Source organism: Polypterus senegalus, chromosome 10, assembly GCF_016835505.1.
Source record: "Polypterus senegalus isolate Bchr_013 chromosome 10, ASM1683550v1, whole genome shotgun sequence".
NCBI lineage: Eukaryota > Metazoa > Chordata > Cladistia > Polypteriformes > Polypteridae > Polypterus > Polypterus senegalus.
Window position 1 is genome coordinate 124827062 of NC_053163.1, and position 16527 is coordinate 124843588.

The 16527-nt window shown below is 37.5% G+C and overlaps 1 protein-coding gene across 1 annotated transcript in view; it reads right to left on the reverse strand.

Annotated features, from left to right (window-relative positions):
- Window positions 1-16527, reverse strand: part of LOC120537520 (amine oxidase [flavin-containing] B-like) — a 76665-nt gene that overhangs the window by 11488 nt on the left and 48650 nt on the right. The window contains exons 7-11 of the mRNA XM_039766520.1: window positions 9840-9989; window positions 9223-9382; window positions 6093-6189; window positions 3882-3935; window positions 1043-1100 (exon numbers count right to left, since the gene is read on the reverse strand). Of these exons, the coding sequence (XP_039622454.1) occupies window positions 1043-1100; window positions 3882-3935; window positions 6093-6189; window positions 9223-9382; window positions 9840-9989 (519 nt within the window). The remainder of the gene's footprint in view (window positions 1-1042; window positions 1101-3881; window positions 3936-6092; window positions 6190-9222; window positions 9383-9839; window positions 9990-16527) is intronic.

Below are 16527 nucleotides of genomic sequence, written 5' to 3' on the forward strand. Positions count from 1 at the left end.
TAATGCGGACATCACCTTCTGCGGCCGCCATGTCTATCTGTCCCTTTGTCTGTTCACATGAAACAACTCATCTCCCAGTGGTCCGATTTTGATTTTATTTGGCATACTTATTCTATAAATATACTTTTTAGGAAAGCTACTTGTTTGTGGACATATCATCTGTCATCTGCTCCTGACTGAAACTGTTCCTGATTTAGTCAAACACCAGGAGAGGAGAACTCAAGCTACACCTCCGCTACATCGGCTCATTTCACTTCTCCTGCTGTTTGAGGTACGTTAACTATGACAGTAAAAAAAAAAATCACTTATCTAGAAATAAAATAGAAAAGTAATTATGTAAGTATTGCTCTGTAAGCACAGAGTGAACCAGTATGGACTCAGGATTTGCATTACACTAACAACAACCTCATGGCTGCATTGTCTGCACATTACAATAATTCAGTATTTCTCTGACACTGTAATTTATCAACAAAGCTCCAGGCTGTCCAAAGCAGCCAACAATTTTACCTTCAAACTTTAACAAATGTTTAAGGAATTTAAACTACAATTATTAACAAACCCCACACAACTAACAACTAGCAATAGGCCATCACCCAGTATAATTTTTACATCATTTGTCTTGGAGTCTATGAAAGCTACTGAGCATCACAAGCCTATCTGGGTTACATTTTTAACTATATGATATTATAAAATGCTATTAAAATGTGCATATTTACAAATGCATTTAAATGCATTCTGTTATCAGTTATTTTTGAACATGGCTCACTATTATAAAATATTTATTAAACAAAAATTAGGTCATTGACTTTCTGATGAAGTCACTAAAAATATCAAATGTTCTGTCTTTTAAATCAGTTAGTACAATTTCTGAATGTAACGCATTCTAACTTGTTTTACTGCATATGGTGAGTTTCAGAGATGTAGATGTTGTGACCTTATATTGTATACAGTATGTGGTAACTGAAGACAGTTAGGTGCTTACAGAATATACAGCATCCATGAGAAAGAGAAGCTGCAGAGTAAATAAAGCCTTAGAACTTACATGGAGTGCCTCCTCAGAATCAAGAACTTTTGCGTAAATTTCGGAGACCTTAACCTTCCTGTAAAACATATTTTCGTTTGATACATTTATTTGTTTTCAATTTTATTTATATAGTACATTTCCCATGAGCAAACCATTTGCAATACACTAATCAGAACTTATTTTAGAGTTTTCTTTACCAAAACCATTTAATCTGACAGGTATACATTGAGAATGAGAAATGTTCACAATATGTGTTGTCTCTTAACATACATGAACGTGTAAATGTGATCCTCGTATCAGTGTTAAACAATATATTAGGATCGGCAAATCTAACAAGTAACACACTTTGAAATTATACAATCAAGAAAAATCTACATCAATGAAGTTTCAGGAAAAGTGTAATAAATAGTAAAATATATATATAGTAAACTCTATAATAAACGTTATACAGTCAGCTAACACGGTACAACACCCTAGTACTACAGTCGGTACAGGAAATATTCAGATGCTTTCACTTTCCTGCACACTTTGTTGTGTTTTAGATTTCATTTTAAATGGATATATTTTCAAGTTGTGGCCATCAAACTACACTTAATAACCCATAATGACAAAGTGAACACGTTTTCAAAAAGGTTTACAATTTTGTTAATTATAAATCTCTCATTCATTAAAGTTTTCCACCTCTTTGCTATGTCACTCCAAACTCCCTGAGATGTTTCTAGAACTTGATTGGAGTCCACCTGTTGAAAATGGAATCAATTGGACGTCATTGAGAAAGGCACACACCTGTTTATGTAAGCTCCCACAATTCACACTGCATGTAAAGACATAAAACAAACCAAGAAATTCTTTGTAGACCTCTGTGCTCCGACTATAGTGAAGCATAGACCAGCGTAAGAATATAAAACTATTTCTAAAGCTAAACAAGCAAGTAGGGCCTTATTCAGTGATATAGTCAAGAACCCAATGGTCACTCTAACAGAACTTCATAAGTCCTCTGCTGAGATGGGGCAGCCAGTCAGAAGGATAGCCATCATGGAAGCACACCATCAATCAGGAGTTTACAGTAGTGGGTAGAAGAAAGCCATTCTTGAGTAAAAGGCATATGCTAGTTTAGAGGACTCTGAGAGCATAAGGAAAAAGTGAATCTAGTCTGATGAGACATAATTTGAACTTTTTGGGTAAGATCCCCAAGCACAATGTCTGGTGAAGACCAAGCACTGCTCATTACCTTCCTAATACCATTTCTACAGGGAAGTATGGTGGTGGCAGCATCTTGTTATGGAGGTGCTTCTCATCAGCAGGGGCAGGAAGACTGGTCAGAATTGACTGAAGGATGAATACAACCAAATATAGAAGGTTCTTTGAAGAAAATCTGCCCCAGAGTGCAATGGACATCAGACTGGTTAGACAGTTCTCCTTTCAGCATAACAATAACCTAAAGTATAGAGTTCAGACAACACTGGGTTGACTTCAGGACAAGTCTTTGACTGTCTTTGAGTGGCTCAGCCAAAGCCCAGATTGAACATCTGTGTAGTGACCAGAAGATGGCAGTTTGCAGACACTCTCCATCCAATCTAACAGAGCTTGAGAGGATCACCTAGAAGAATAGGATGAACTACCCAAGAAGAATCAAAGCTATAATTGCTGCCAAAGGAGCTTCTACAAACTATTGAATTAAGGATCCCAATACTTATACGAGGTGTGATCAAAAAGTATGATGAATGTTGATGCAGAGCACCATCCAAGAGCAACGCAAAACAATTCAATGTAGGTTCTGACATGTACATCCTAGAGCCTAGTTTGTGAGAAGTTTCAACTTGTTTGATCCTGTCAATTGTTTGTGAGCCACTGTTGAGTTCAAGTGTGTTTTCAAGTTTGTCGTTAATAATGGATATCGAGCAACTCATTAACATGAAATTTTGTTTCAAATTTCAAAAAGCTCAGGAAACCCATCAGATGTTAAAATTGGTTTATGGTGACACTGCACCGACAATTAAGACTGTTTACAAGTGGTTTGATCGATTTTGTAATGGATCTGACTCGGTTAAAAAACAGAAAAGATCAGGACGTCCTTCAACATCAATAACCAAGGAAAAAGTTGAACCGGTTTCATTCTTCATCATGACAACGCTCTTTGTCACACATCCCTTTTAGTATGACAATTTCTGTTGAATAAAAACATTACACTGTGTCCGCATCCACCTTATTCACCGGATCTGGCACCGTGTGACTTCTGGCTGTTCCCTAAATTGAAAATGACCATGAAAGGCAAACAATTTCAATCCACTGAAGATATCCAGGCAGCCACGACAGCCAACTAAAGACACTCTCGAAAGAAAACTTCCAGAATTGCTTCGCAAAGTGGCAGGAGCGTTGGGATAAGTGCATTTGAAGTAGAGGAGAGTATTTTGAGAATGATTAATAGTTGTAAATCTTTTACTGCAACAAACGTTTCTTTTATAAAACATTCACCATATTTTTTGATCACACCTCGTATGAATGAAGAATTTCAGTTTTTTCTGAAACCTTTCTGAAAACATACTTTCACTTTGTCATTATGGGTTGAGTGTATATTAATAGGCAAAAATGGCAACTGGATCCATTTAAGAATTAAATCTACAACACAATAAACTCCAAAAATGAAGAGATCTGCCTACTTTATTAAATCCACTGTATGCATGTATGTATGTACAAGGTAAATAAAATGAAAAAGTATTAAGATAAAGAAGAAAACAACAGATTCTTTGTGTATTGGTTCCACTGCTCTTTGCCAACAGAGGTCTACATCTTGAGCACTCATTGCATTATTAAGCCCACACTAGAAAGGAAACACCAAATCACATGGATTGCTTACCTCTCTTCCTTGCTCAGCTGGATGAATTTCCTAGCTTTCCTGGCCAAGATAAATCTGTTTAAGACAGAAAAGCATGGGTAGCAAGGTTTTGCCATTTGTGACATTAAGTAAAAACATGTTTGGTTGTGTAATCTTTGAATTTCAACAGGCTGTTTATAAAAATCTATAATCAAAGTTGATATAATGGCTGGCGCAGTAATGTAGTGGTTAGTGCTGCTGCTCACAGAACCACTGTCCAGGGTTTGAATCCCTCGCCTGGTTGTTGTCTATGTGTAGTTTCCATGTTTTCTGAGGAAACTCTCTGTTTGCATGGGGTTTTCTCCATTTACTCAGTTTTTTCTCCATCCTCCAAAAATGTTTGTTGGGCTAACTGTGATTGTGATTCTAAATTGGTGACATATGTGTGTGTGCATGGATGGGCCCTGTGACTGGCATGCTGTCCAGAGTTGGTTCCTCCCTTGGTTCCAATGCTGTCAGCATAGGCTCCTGTCCCTCACAAACCTGAAATGGATTAAACGGATTTAATGTTATGTAGCAACATATTATTAACCCGCTTAATTCGCATCAGTGTCTCATGAGGACCTGAGCTCATCCCATTACACAGTCTGGACAGGAACCTGACCATCACAGGACTCATTCACGTGCATATGTAGACTCACACAAATAAGGGCCAATTAAGAGTGGTCCAAGAAGAAAGACCACACAAAAGACATGTGGACTATATGGTTGCTTTGACAGAGAAGCAAAGACAACTGTCCAACACATAACATAATATAATATGCTTTCTTAAATTACCTTAAATGTGCAAAATAGGAGACATCCTTAGAGAGGAAGAGAGTTCATAAGAGTGGAAAATCCAGCAGAAACTTTCACACCGACCAGTTAAACATAAATAAGAAACTCTAAGAAGAAACCCAAGCAAACACAGGGAGCACAAGTAACCTCAGTATATAATAATATGTATACTAACCCTCACCTATTCTGTTTCTCTTCTCAGTACTGAAATGTGACTCTCAGTGCCACGGCCCACCTGCCAAGTTGTTTTGCCTGCCTAAGGAAAAGTCATCCCTGATGGAGGGTCGCAGGAATTGTGGGAAAGAGTGGTCCTTTCATTGGATTAGTGCTATTTCAGCTGTGGAATGACAAAATTGGGGAGGCAGCTTGATGGCTGAGGTCTCCAGGACTCTAAACAAATCCAAATCATATTATGTGATATCATCTACTGTTAAATTCTACTCTGTACTTCTAAAATTTTTATTTTTATACTGTATTGAGGATTTTATTTTTGTACTGTATTGTATTGTCCCCCTTCTTTTTGACACCCACTGCACACCCAACCTACCTGGAAAGGGGTCTCTCTTTGAACTGCCTTTCCCAATGTTTCTTCCATTTTTTCCAACCAAGGATTTTTTTGGGAGTTTTTTCTTGTCTTCTTAGAGAGTCAAGGCTGGGGGGCTGTCAAGAGGCAGGGCCTGTTAAAGCCCATTGCGGTACTTCTTGTGTGATTTTGGGCTATACAAAAATAAACTGTATTGTATTGTATTGTATAATACACCGGCTAATGCGATGTTAAGTTAAATAGCCTTAAGTGTGGAGCAAATGCCAAAGGAAGTGATGCTTACGTTCTATAACTCATTTGTGACATCTCATCTGGACTACTGTGTACAGTTTTGATCTTCATATTTGAAAGAGGGCACAACAGTACTAGAGAAAGTCCAGAGAAGTGCAATAAAGCTGATTCTGGAACTGAGAAGTATTAGTTATGAGGAAAAATTAAACAAAATTGAACTTTTTAGTTTAAGCAAATGGAAATCAATACATGACACGGTTAAAGTGTTCTGAATTATGAAGATGACAAGCTGTTTTTTGAAAGGAGTTCTTAAGAACATGCAGACACAGATGGAAACCTGTTAAGAGTAAATTTTAGAAATGTACAAAAGTTGTTAATCAAATAAGAAAATACAGGCACATGGCATAAGTTCCCAAGTAGTGTGGCAGACTAGGACTTTAGGGGTCTTCAAAACCCAACTTGATATCACTTTGGATAAATTAGGGCAATAGGGTTGCAAGATTTGTTGAGTTGGATGGCCTGGCCTTGTCAAAATTCATCTACTATTTGAATAAGGACTGACTAGGAGTCATGCCTTTTGAGATTTCACTGCCATGGCAACATATGGGTCTATATAAATGTGGATTGTTTAATATATTTACCCCATAATACATGGATATGATCCGTCAGGTTTTGTATCATCAAGAGTCATTGATATGGGAGAATCTTCATCTTCAATCATCATAGTTCCACAGTAATCTAATCAAAAAGAAACATTTAACATGAAAGCTTTTATCCCTATAGATGAGTGCTAGTTTTGCTTCAGCATCTTTAATAAGACCTTCTATAAACAAATCAAGTTTTTGAAAATGCGCTCACAAAGCAGGCTACAGGAAGGCTTTGTAGTCTACTTAGAGAGACATGAGACTGACACCAAGCAAATCATTTTACAGGTGTATGCTGAAAATGTCAGAATTTACATATCTCTGTACAAGTGTCTAGCACTCTGAGTTTTTATTTATTTATTTATCATGCAATCCACTCCCATAAAAGGACAAGTGTCTGTGTCTATTGCCCAGTTGCTAAGTCTCCGTTATTCAATAGATGGCACATCACAAACATTACCACTTCTCATACCAAATGGCATATAACAAACGTGCAATTTGTTGGAATGAAAAATGCAATGAATTTTATTACTGCAGGCATTACAAAATATATGCATTTCAAGATGTCCTCGATGACATCCTGGTCTCTTTTTCACAAATCTCAAATGGACTTTAACATATTTCAAAACCATTCTGAGATATCTTCAAATAAATTTCCATGTATTTGAGATATAGTAAGTAAAAAAGTAAAATAACTGTGCATTGTGAGATATCTGGCATTCAATTCAACATACCTCAAAGTGACTTCCTGTAAAACTGGGACTTCCTGCCACTTTAAGATATCTGGAAATGCATTCCAATAGATTTCAACTAGTTTAAAATGACTAGCACAGCTAACGTACCATATAAAACTATAAGAAACTGGTACATAGCTAGGATTCATTTTTTATATTTTACAGACAAGTTAAACCATCAAATTGTGGTTTTAAACAACAACAACATTTACTTATATAGCACATCCTCTTTAATAAAACCCCTGTGTGCGTCCAGGTGTCCGTGTGTGAGTGTCTTCTAGTGAAGTGCGCATGCGCGGGGCATGGTGCGGTACGCACGGCACCGTGGACGCACACACACTGGAAGCTGGGCACACAGTGAATGGCCTTGCCGTGGCCGCGCATGATAAGCAAATAAAGGACATCATTGCTGGGGAGAGTGCTGATTGGGTAGTCGTGGCCACGCACATAAAATCCGTTGCTAGGGAGATGCCATACATACTGCCCCGCGCATGTTTACTAACTATCTACTAACAACATGCCACCCAAAAAAAGGACACGTCAAGTAGGACAAAAGACACAGACACTCAAATCGTATATAAGCAACATCTCCAAGAAGAACGGTCAGCTCAGCAAGTAAACATCAACAAAAGAAAGGCTGAAAGACAAAGAAAAATATGAGCAAATAGATCGATTGAAGAAAAAGAAAATGAGCGTCAGAATATTCCCAATATTGATTTGGCTCCATCCTCTACTAATTTACCCTTTACCTTAAGAAGGCGACAATTTCCAGTTACATTAGTCTTTGCCATAACAATTAATAAAGCTCAAGGGCAAACCTTAGAAAAAGGTGGCATTTACTTGCCAGAACCAGTATTCAGCCATGGTCAGTTATATGTTGGAATATCAAGAGTTAGATGTTTTACAGATGTTGTTGTCAACGTTGCAGACGGCCCTGAACAAGGCAAACTGTTGCCAAACTCAGACAGAGTATTTACAAAAAATGTTGTCTATAATGAAATTTTATAGAAAAATTTCATGAGGTAAAAAAATAAAAACTTTTTCCTAAATATCTTCTTCAGATATTGTGTATTACAGATTGTTACAAAGTTTTACACTAAGGCAATATTAATGATACTTACTGTATTGTCATATACGTTTCTATTTTATTTTTAATATTATTTTACTTTAGGCTTCTTGCAAAAATATTTTTAACAAAAAATTAAGACAACAAACAGAAAATACAGTAAATACAATAAACAATACAAACAAACTAGTCAGTCATTTTCTAACCCTCTTAGTCCTGAACAGGGTTGCGGTGGGGATGGAGCTTATGCCAGCTATCATAGGGCTCAAGGCAAGAACAAGCCCTGGACCCATTGACAGTTCATCGCAAGGCAAACACTCCCGAGCTACACACTAGGGCTAATTTAGTGTCACCAGTCCACCTAACCTCCATGTCTTTGGACTGTGGGAGGAATCCCATACAGAAACAGGGAGAACATGAAAACTCAACACAGGAAGGACCTGGGACACAAACCTGGGTCTCCGTACTGCAAGGCAACAAATAAATTAACAAGATAAAAATGGAATTTAGATCCTGATAGGATTACGCATAACCCATATTATTATTAACTTTATACATATTTTACATTTCTAATAGTTTAAACTAATGGCATTTCTGCATTAAGGGCCAATGGAGCACCACCTTACCAGATGTTGTGCAAAGTAATATGTTTCAATTACTAATTTAATGTATATTTACAATGTTTATAAAACCCTCAACTTTGTCAAATTTCTATCATATGCCTAATGTAATTTTCATGTTTGTCATATGTGAATCTGTCTTTGTGCCTTGTGGTTCTAGCTCTGTTGGCTGTGCAGTGCCGCAGGTTGGACCTTATGTGAGCCTGTGCAGCTGTAGTTTACCAGTTTAGTAATGGAGCTAGAAGGCTACAGCCTATTCTTTCTTATTCTCGCCACTAAGATGATCACCTGTTTTATATTTTTTGCTTTTTGAATCATTGCTTTTCATTTTTGGTTCAAACTTTTCACAGTTAAGGTTATGCCGCCTAAGTCAAGAATGATTTACTGTTTACTCCCTTAAATATGCACGGCTAGTTTGAAAAAAGAAAGTAGATCAACATCAGGAATGCATCAAGAATTACAGTAATGAGGTATGAGTGGTACCTTAACCTTCACCATCATGACATGAGAAGCTGAAGCATCCACATCTCTCTCAAAATCCAAATCTATTTACGAGAGCTGTTTCAACAGGCCATGTTTTATTATGCCATACCCTAAGTTATTTAATACTTCTTGATGTTCTTTCTTGAAGCAATCCACCTTTGCATGGGACTAGAGGAGACATTAATGCAATAAACAAATAAAATTTAAATTCAGCATGTAAATACCCTTTTCTTTCCAGAATGGGCGCTTGTAATACATCATACATTTAATGATGGACCCCATTGGAACTCTTTGGATAAGCTGGTTTCTTACAGAAGGCAATTGGGGGTCATAGTGTATCTTCATTGTCAAGCCAGGTGGAACAGCATTAACTATATAGGAACCCTAAAGAGGGAGAGAGTGAGAGAGAGTAGGACAGTATAAGTTATTTAATATAACAATACATATCATATCATTCTCTAAGCCATGTAATCCATCTCAGTGCTGAAGGGGACCAGAGTCTGTCCTGAAAACACTGAGTGCAAGAAAGGAACCAATTCTGGACAGTACACCTGACCATCATCGGGCTTACTCACAGACACACACACACACACAGTCACATGGAGCCACTTTGGAATTCCCAATCAAGCTAACATGCATGTCTTTGAAATGTGGAAGGCAAACTGGCACACCTGGAAGAAAACCAATGTAGACAGAAGAGATCATGCAAACCTCACACAGACAGAGCCTGGGCATGGATCTGCTATACAGACATAAAATCTATTCATTTTAGTTTACCTTCATTTTTGTATGTACGTCTGTCTTTTCCTTAGCATATTATTTAGCAAAAGGTATCACCTACCTCGTATTTTTCCCCACTCATTGTTTCTACAAAGACCGCTGTATCTTTCTGGCAGATTTTTATAACAGGCTGATTAAGTCTCACACAGCTGCCAAGTAACTCAGCAATTCGCTCACTGATTTGTCCAGATCCACCAATAAATTTTCTTTCCTTTATAAAGAGAAAAAAAGATAAAAATATCTAACTTAGTGTTATGCAGTTAAAGGTGAGTGGACATTAACAGATTCAGATGGATGTTCCTCTTGTACAAAAAAACGTATAAATCTATTTTTACTTCATTACTTCCAAAGAAGCTGCTGAAATCTGAAATTTTTTGTTGCTACTTTAAAAGTTGCAAATGAACATTACATAGATATAGGGATGTTTCACTTTTTTTCTTTTGTCACAGAATTAATACACATAAAACTGGAATCAACACTAAATGGGATGCCACCCTGAAACACATGAACTAATAAAGAGCCCCCCAGCATGCCATCAAACAGTATGGCTATGGACTGTGGGAGGACCAATATAATCCATCCATCCATTATCCAACCCGCTATATCCTAACTACAGGGTCATGGGGGGTTTGCTGGAGCCAATCCCAGCCAACACAGGGTGCAAGACAGGAAACAAACCCTGGGCAGGGCGAGCACACACACACACACACTAGGGACAGAATCGTCAATGCACCTAACCTGCATGTCTTTGGACTATGGGAGGAAACCGGAGTACCCGGAGGAAACCCACGCAGACACGGAGAGAACATGCAAACACCACGCAGGGAGGACCCAGGAAGCGCTACCCACTGCGCCACCGTCTCGCCAGAAACCACTATAAGAACATCACAAAACATTTGACAAGAACAGGCCATTCAGCCCAACAAAGCTCACCAATCCTCTCTGCCTAATGTCTTCAAAGTAACATCAAATTTGGTTTTAAAAATCTCTAAAATCCTGCTGTCTATCGCACTTCTTGGTAACTTATTCCTTGTGTCTGTGGTTTGACCTTTGTAACATTTGTGTGAAATTTACCCTTTACAAGTTTCCAGCTGTGTCCCTGTGTCCTTGAGGAACTCATTTTAAACTAACATTCTCGATCCACTGTATTAATTACTTTCATATTTTAAACATTTCAATTGTGTCACCACTTAATTTCTTTATGGTAATAGTTTTGCTATTTGCACTTGAACACAAGGAGAATTTGAAGTCCTCACTATAGGTAGCAAAACAGGATCCAAGAAAATAGTGGTCTGGTCAAATTTTTCACTCCAGGTATACAAAGAAAACTAGTGGTGTGGGAATCTTAATACACAGAACTATTCCATTTGTACTGTCAGATGCAATATCTAATTCTGAAGGGCAATATGTCATGGGGTTGGGCAATTTATCTAATACTAAAATGAATTTGATTAATATCTATGCACCTAATATGGATGATAGAGCTTTCTTCCAAAATGTACTTGCATCAATCCCGAATGTGAACACGCACAAAATTATAATGGCCAAAGACTTTAATTTTGTTTTAAATCCAGATCTGGATAGATTCTTAGCTACAACGGCAATAACATCTAATGCTGTAAAGATAATTACAGTCTGTAATGGATCATAACTTATCAGAACCATGGAGGTTTTTAAATCCTAACATAAGAGCATACTCCTTCATCACACTTGTACATTATTGTTACTCAAGAATTATTTCTTCACAGACAATAAGTTTTTTCCCACTCTCAAATCTTGTAAGTATGATGCTCTTGTTATCTCTGACCATGACCCTCTGATCATGGAGCTTAAATTAATGTGTTCTACACACTCACCTCGTAGCTGGTGTCTTAACCCCTGTCATTAGCTGATGAGAACTGTACAGAATTTATATCCAAGCAAATTGATTATTTTCTTGAAACAAATGCATCCTCAGAGGTCTCAGCAAGTATACTATGGTAAACTCTGAAACCATTTTTTATAGGACAGATTATTTTTTTATCTTTTTCGCAAAAAATAAATTGGAAATGAAGAAGGCATTTGAGTTAATCAGCAAACTTAGCAAAATATAATAGAATACACCAAGTGTCCAAATTAAGCACTTTATAGGTAAATACAGTAATCCCTCGCTATATCGCGCTTCGACTTTCGCGGCTTCACTCTATCGCGGATTTTAAATGTAAGCACATCTAAATATATATCACGGATTTTTAAGCTGGTTCGCTTTCTGCAGACAATGGGTCTTTTAATTTAGGTTACATGCTTCCTCAGTTTGATTGCCCAGTTGATTTCATACAAGGGACGCTATTGGCGGATGGCTTAGAAGCTACCCAATCAGAGCATGTATTACATACAGTATTAACTAAAACTCCTCAATGCTAAAAGATATGCTTCCCGCGTGGCGCTTGTTTTGTTTGCTTCTCTCTGTCTCTCTCACTCTCTCTGCCTGACGGAGGCGGTGTGAGCAGAGGGGCTGTTTGCACAGAGGACACGGACGCTCCTCTACAAAATGCCACTTTATCGCGGTGCTTCTGTATACTTAAAAGAATGCAAACATATCTTATTTTCAAAGGAGCACCGTGAAGAGCAGATAATGTCAGAGAGCGCTCGCTAAGAAAAGCAAACAATCAAAAAATCAATACGTGCTTTTAATTGTGAGAACGAACTGCCATCTCTGTCTTGTAATGAAGCACAGTTTAAACGTTTGACTAAAGGGTGTTATTTCATGTCTAGAGGGCTCTAATAATGTTAACAGTGTGGGAGAGTTTCTAAGGGCTTAAAATATATAAAAATAACCATACAAACATATGGTTTCTACTTCGCGTAAATTCATTTATCGCGGCAGAGTCTGGAACGGATTAACCGCGATAAACGAGGGTTGACTGTACAGGTTTTGCAATCAGAATTTAACCTCTTGACTACTAAAGAAATGGAACAGCTTATCATTGAATTACGACATTGTTATTATGAACATGGAGAGAAGGCCAATAACATCTTAGCCCAACAAATCCACATGCTGGAAGCCTGCAATGCAATAACAGCAATTACCAACACAGATGGAAATAAAATTGACCATAAAAATATAACTTACACATTTATAGAGTACTATGCGTCCTTATATTCTACTCAGTTTAAAGAAAATAAGAAATAATATAATGAGTTTCTTGATTCATTACAGATATCACAGCTAGGTACTCTTAGTGCTGTGGAACTGGATAAACCTCTAATACTTTCAAAATTACTAAATGCTATAAACTCACTTCAAAATGGGAAAGCAGCCAGCCTTTATTTTCAAATAAGTTAGCTCCACAATGATTAGCAAAGTTTTTAGATGCTAAAGACAACACAATTTTACCTCAAACTTTTCACCAAGCATTAATTACCATCTTTCAAAGACAAATAAAGACTTATTACAATGTGCATTATACAGACCAATCTCTCTTCTGAATAATGACATCTACATACTCTCCAAAGTTCCATCCAGAAGGACTGAGAAAGTGTTTCCTTCTGTAACATCACAAAACCAAACCGGAATCATTAAAGGTAGACACTTAACCTCTAACCTTCAATGCTTGTTTAATATGATATATTCACCCATTAAATCTATCACCACAGAGATCTTATTATCTTTAGCTGCAGAAAAAGCATTTGATATGGTTGAATGGGACTACCTATTCACCACATTGCACATATTTGGGTTTGGCCCAAACATATGTGCATGGATCAAACTACTTTATACCAGTCCAGGAGCTTCAGATTGTGTTAACTACATTGTTTCAGACTACTTCAAACTAGAATGTGGTGGTTGACAAGGATGCTCCTTATCACCTTTGCAATCACAATTGAACCACTGGCATTATACTTTCGAAATGCAGCAGAGATAAAGGGGATTCTTCAAGATGGACTTGAACAGAAAATAGCACTATACACAGACAATACGGTACTGTATATATATCTGACGCACAAAGTTCTGTGCCAGTGATTCTAAAAGAATTACCAGATTTTCAAAAGATATCTGGACTTTTTCTAGTGAATTCTCTGGCACACAATATTGGACTGGACACCTTCCCGTTTATCTTAGCAGATCAATTTAAATATCATGGGGTAAATATCATAAGTAAATGTAAAGCTCTTTTTCAAACAAATTTTGCTGTCTGCATGCAAAAAAAATTAAACAAGACGTGAATAGATGGTCTCCTCCACCACCTTACATTAGCAGGGAGAATCAACATTATTAAGGTGACCATCCTTCCCAAGCGTCTCTTTCTATTTCAAAGCATCCCCATATACATTAACAAATCATTTTTTAAGAAAGTATACTCATTCAAAACCTCCACGCACCCACTGGATGACTTTGCAAAAACCTAAAGCAGAAGGGGGTATGGCACTACCCAACTTTCAATTTTATAACTGAGTGGCAAACATACAAGTGATAAAGACCTGGGGCCTCATGTATAAACGGTGCATACGCACAAAAATGTTGCGTACTCCCATTTCCATCACGATTCCATCATTATACATCACGATGTATAAAAACTAAACTTGGTGTAAAGCCACACACATTTTCTCGCCAACTCAATCCCTGCCATACGCAAGTTCCCTGCTCGGTTTTTCAAACTGGTGGCACCCAGAGTCAAAGCAGTGCTTTTGTTCCAGTGTGGTTTCCCTTTCTTTTTTAGATGCACATCCCTGACGGCTTTATCAAATACATTGAAATTAACCACTGTGGTCTATGGCCAGCTTGTCATCCCGGCCAATACCCCCAGGGCACCAGATGGAGCTCTCCCTGCAGCATGGAGGTGCCCCGGATACCAGCAGGGAATCATGGACTATGGAGTTTTCCCCTACAAACCTGCTGAATACCCCACCAGGGGCCAACAGAGGACACTGCGGGGAGGCACAGAGAGTCACATGTGCCCTATAACTCGGAAGTGCATCATAGGCAAAGCGACAGCGGAAGTGACGTACTTCCGGGATGAAGAAGAGGACTTTTTATCTGACTCGGAAGTGATAAAGAATCGTGGACTGAAGGATGGGAAACACTTCTGGGTCAGGGACTATAAAGGACTATGAGAAATCCCCAGACGGAGAGCTGAGCTGGGTGGAAGGGTGGCAATGCGTCTGGGAGTGGAGGATTGTTTATTAGTTATTATTGGTTATTGGTTAATGAATATTGTGGAGAGGAGGGTGCTTTGTGCACTGCTGTTAATTAATAAAGTCAACTTTTGGACTTTTATATGGTGTCTGGTGTCTTGGACAAGGGTTCAAGGGAGCGATAGCGCCCCCAATCTGTCACACCACATATTGTTTATTAGTTTAGGGCATCTGATTATAATTAACTCGTAACAATATATGGAATGGTTAAACTATTCCAAATACCATACTTGCTTTAGCGTTGTTAATCTCAAGTATTTATCCCACTGTATCTGAGTGTGGAATCACAGCTCTCAAGCAGCTGATCGGAAAGAGAATTATCGATATACAGCATCTAGCATACACTGCCTCAGCCATGCGCTATTTGAACTTCTCTCATACGACAAATGCTTCAAAGCCTTACCTGTAGGGACCTTGCGGTTTAGAAAAAGTTTCATCCCAAGAGCTCTAAATGCACTCAATCAGTCCATTAAGTGTGCCTTATAGAACTGTTTGTATCTATAAGTACAATTACCTCACTGTAAACTTTCAATACAGTTATAATATTGCACAACCTGAGCCACTTTATAAAGCACGTATTTACACACGATGGTATTATTATTAAGCTGAAATGCAGCAAAATATGTTATTTACAATATACAGATAAAATGTTAACATCATTTAAATAATCTATATTGTTAATACTTAAACATGTGAGGACACGGTGGACAGCGGTAGCGACAGGGATTATTCCTGCCTCGCGCTGTTTGCTTGTTGGGGCTGGTGCGACAAAGGATGGATAGATGGATATAATAATAAACATGTACTACGAAGATATTTCAATGTTCCTTAAAAGTTTTGAAGAATCTGTTCTTTTTTTTTTATATTTAATTTAATGTCATCATTTTCATTGACATTACATTCCAAAGTCATATCTTAGTTGTGATTAAAGCCTTTTTCTCCCATAATAAAATTAGTCTTTATTGTTCCATAGCTTCAGTATTTTAGTTCCAGATTGGTATATCTCATATTCTATCGTTCTTTTACAGTATTTTGGAACACTGCAATGATAGCAGCCACTATCATATAAGTTGTTTAACTGCACTGGCTTTATGATTCTTCCAATGGTAACTGGAGCTGCCCAGGGGTGCCCAAGTTTCTCTACTGCTGAGTCCATGAAGCTAACCTAGCATTAGTTTTGGAGACCGTGGCATATATAATATTTTTCTGTGTGCAATATTCCCAGCCTATATTGTGATGTTAATGAACATTAAGTTGAAATCTTAATTTACAGCAGTATTTCTCAACCTTTATGTATTTGTGACCCGAGTTCTCAAAACAGTTTTAATTGCGTCCCCCTAATGTTTTCTTGAAAGGAGCCCACTAATACCAATTTGTTCTTTTTAAATTAATGATATATCATAGATGCATATTTTATTATACCTACTTAACTTTTATTGACATTTATCTAACACTATATTTATTTTTCTAGTATCTTTTTTTTGAAGTTTTATTAATTTTATTGCAATCCATACAAATCAATCAATTTTTTACAAAAAGTAAAATTGAGTTAAGAACAAATCGATCCCCACCCC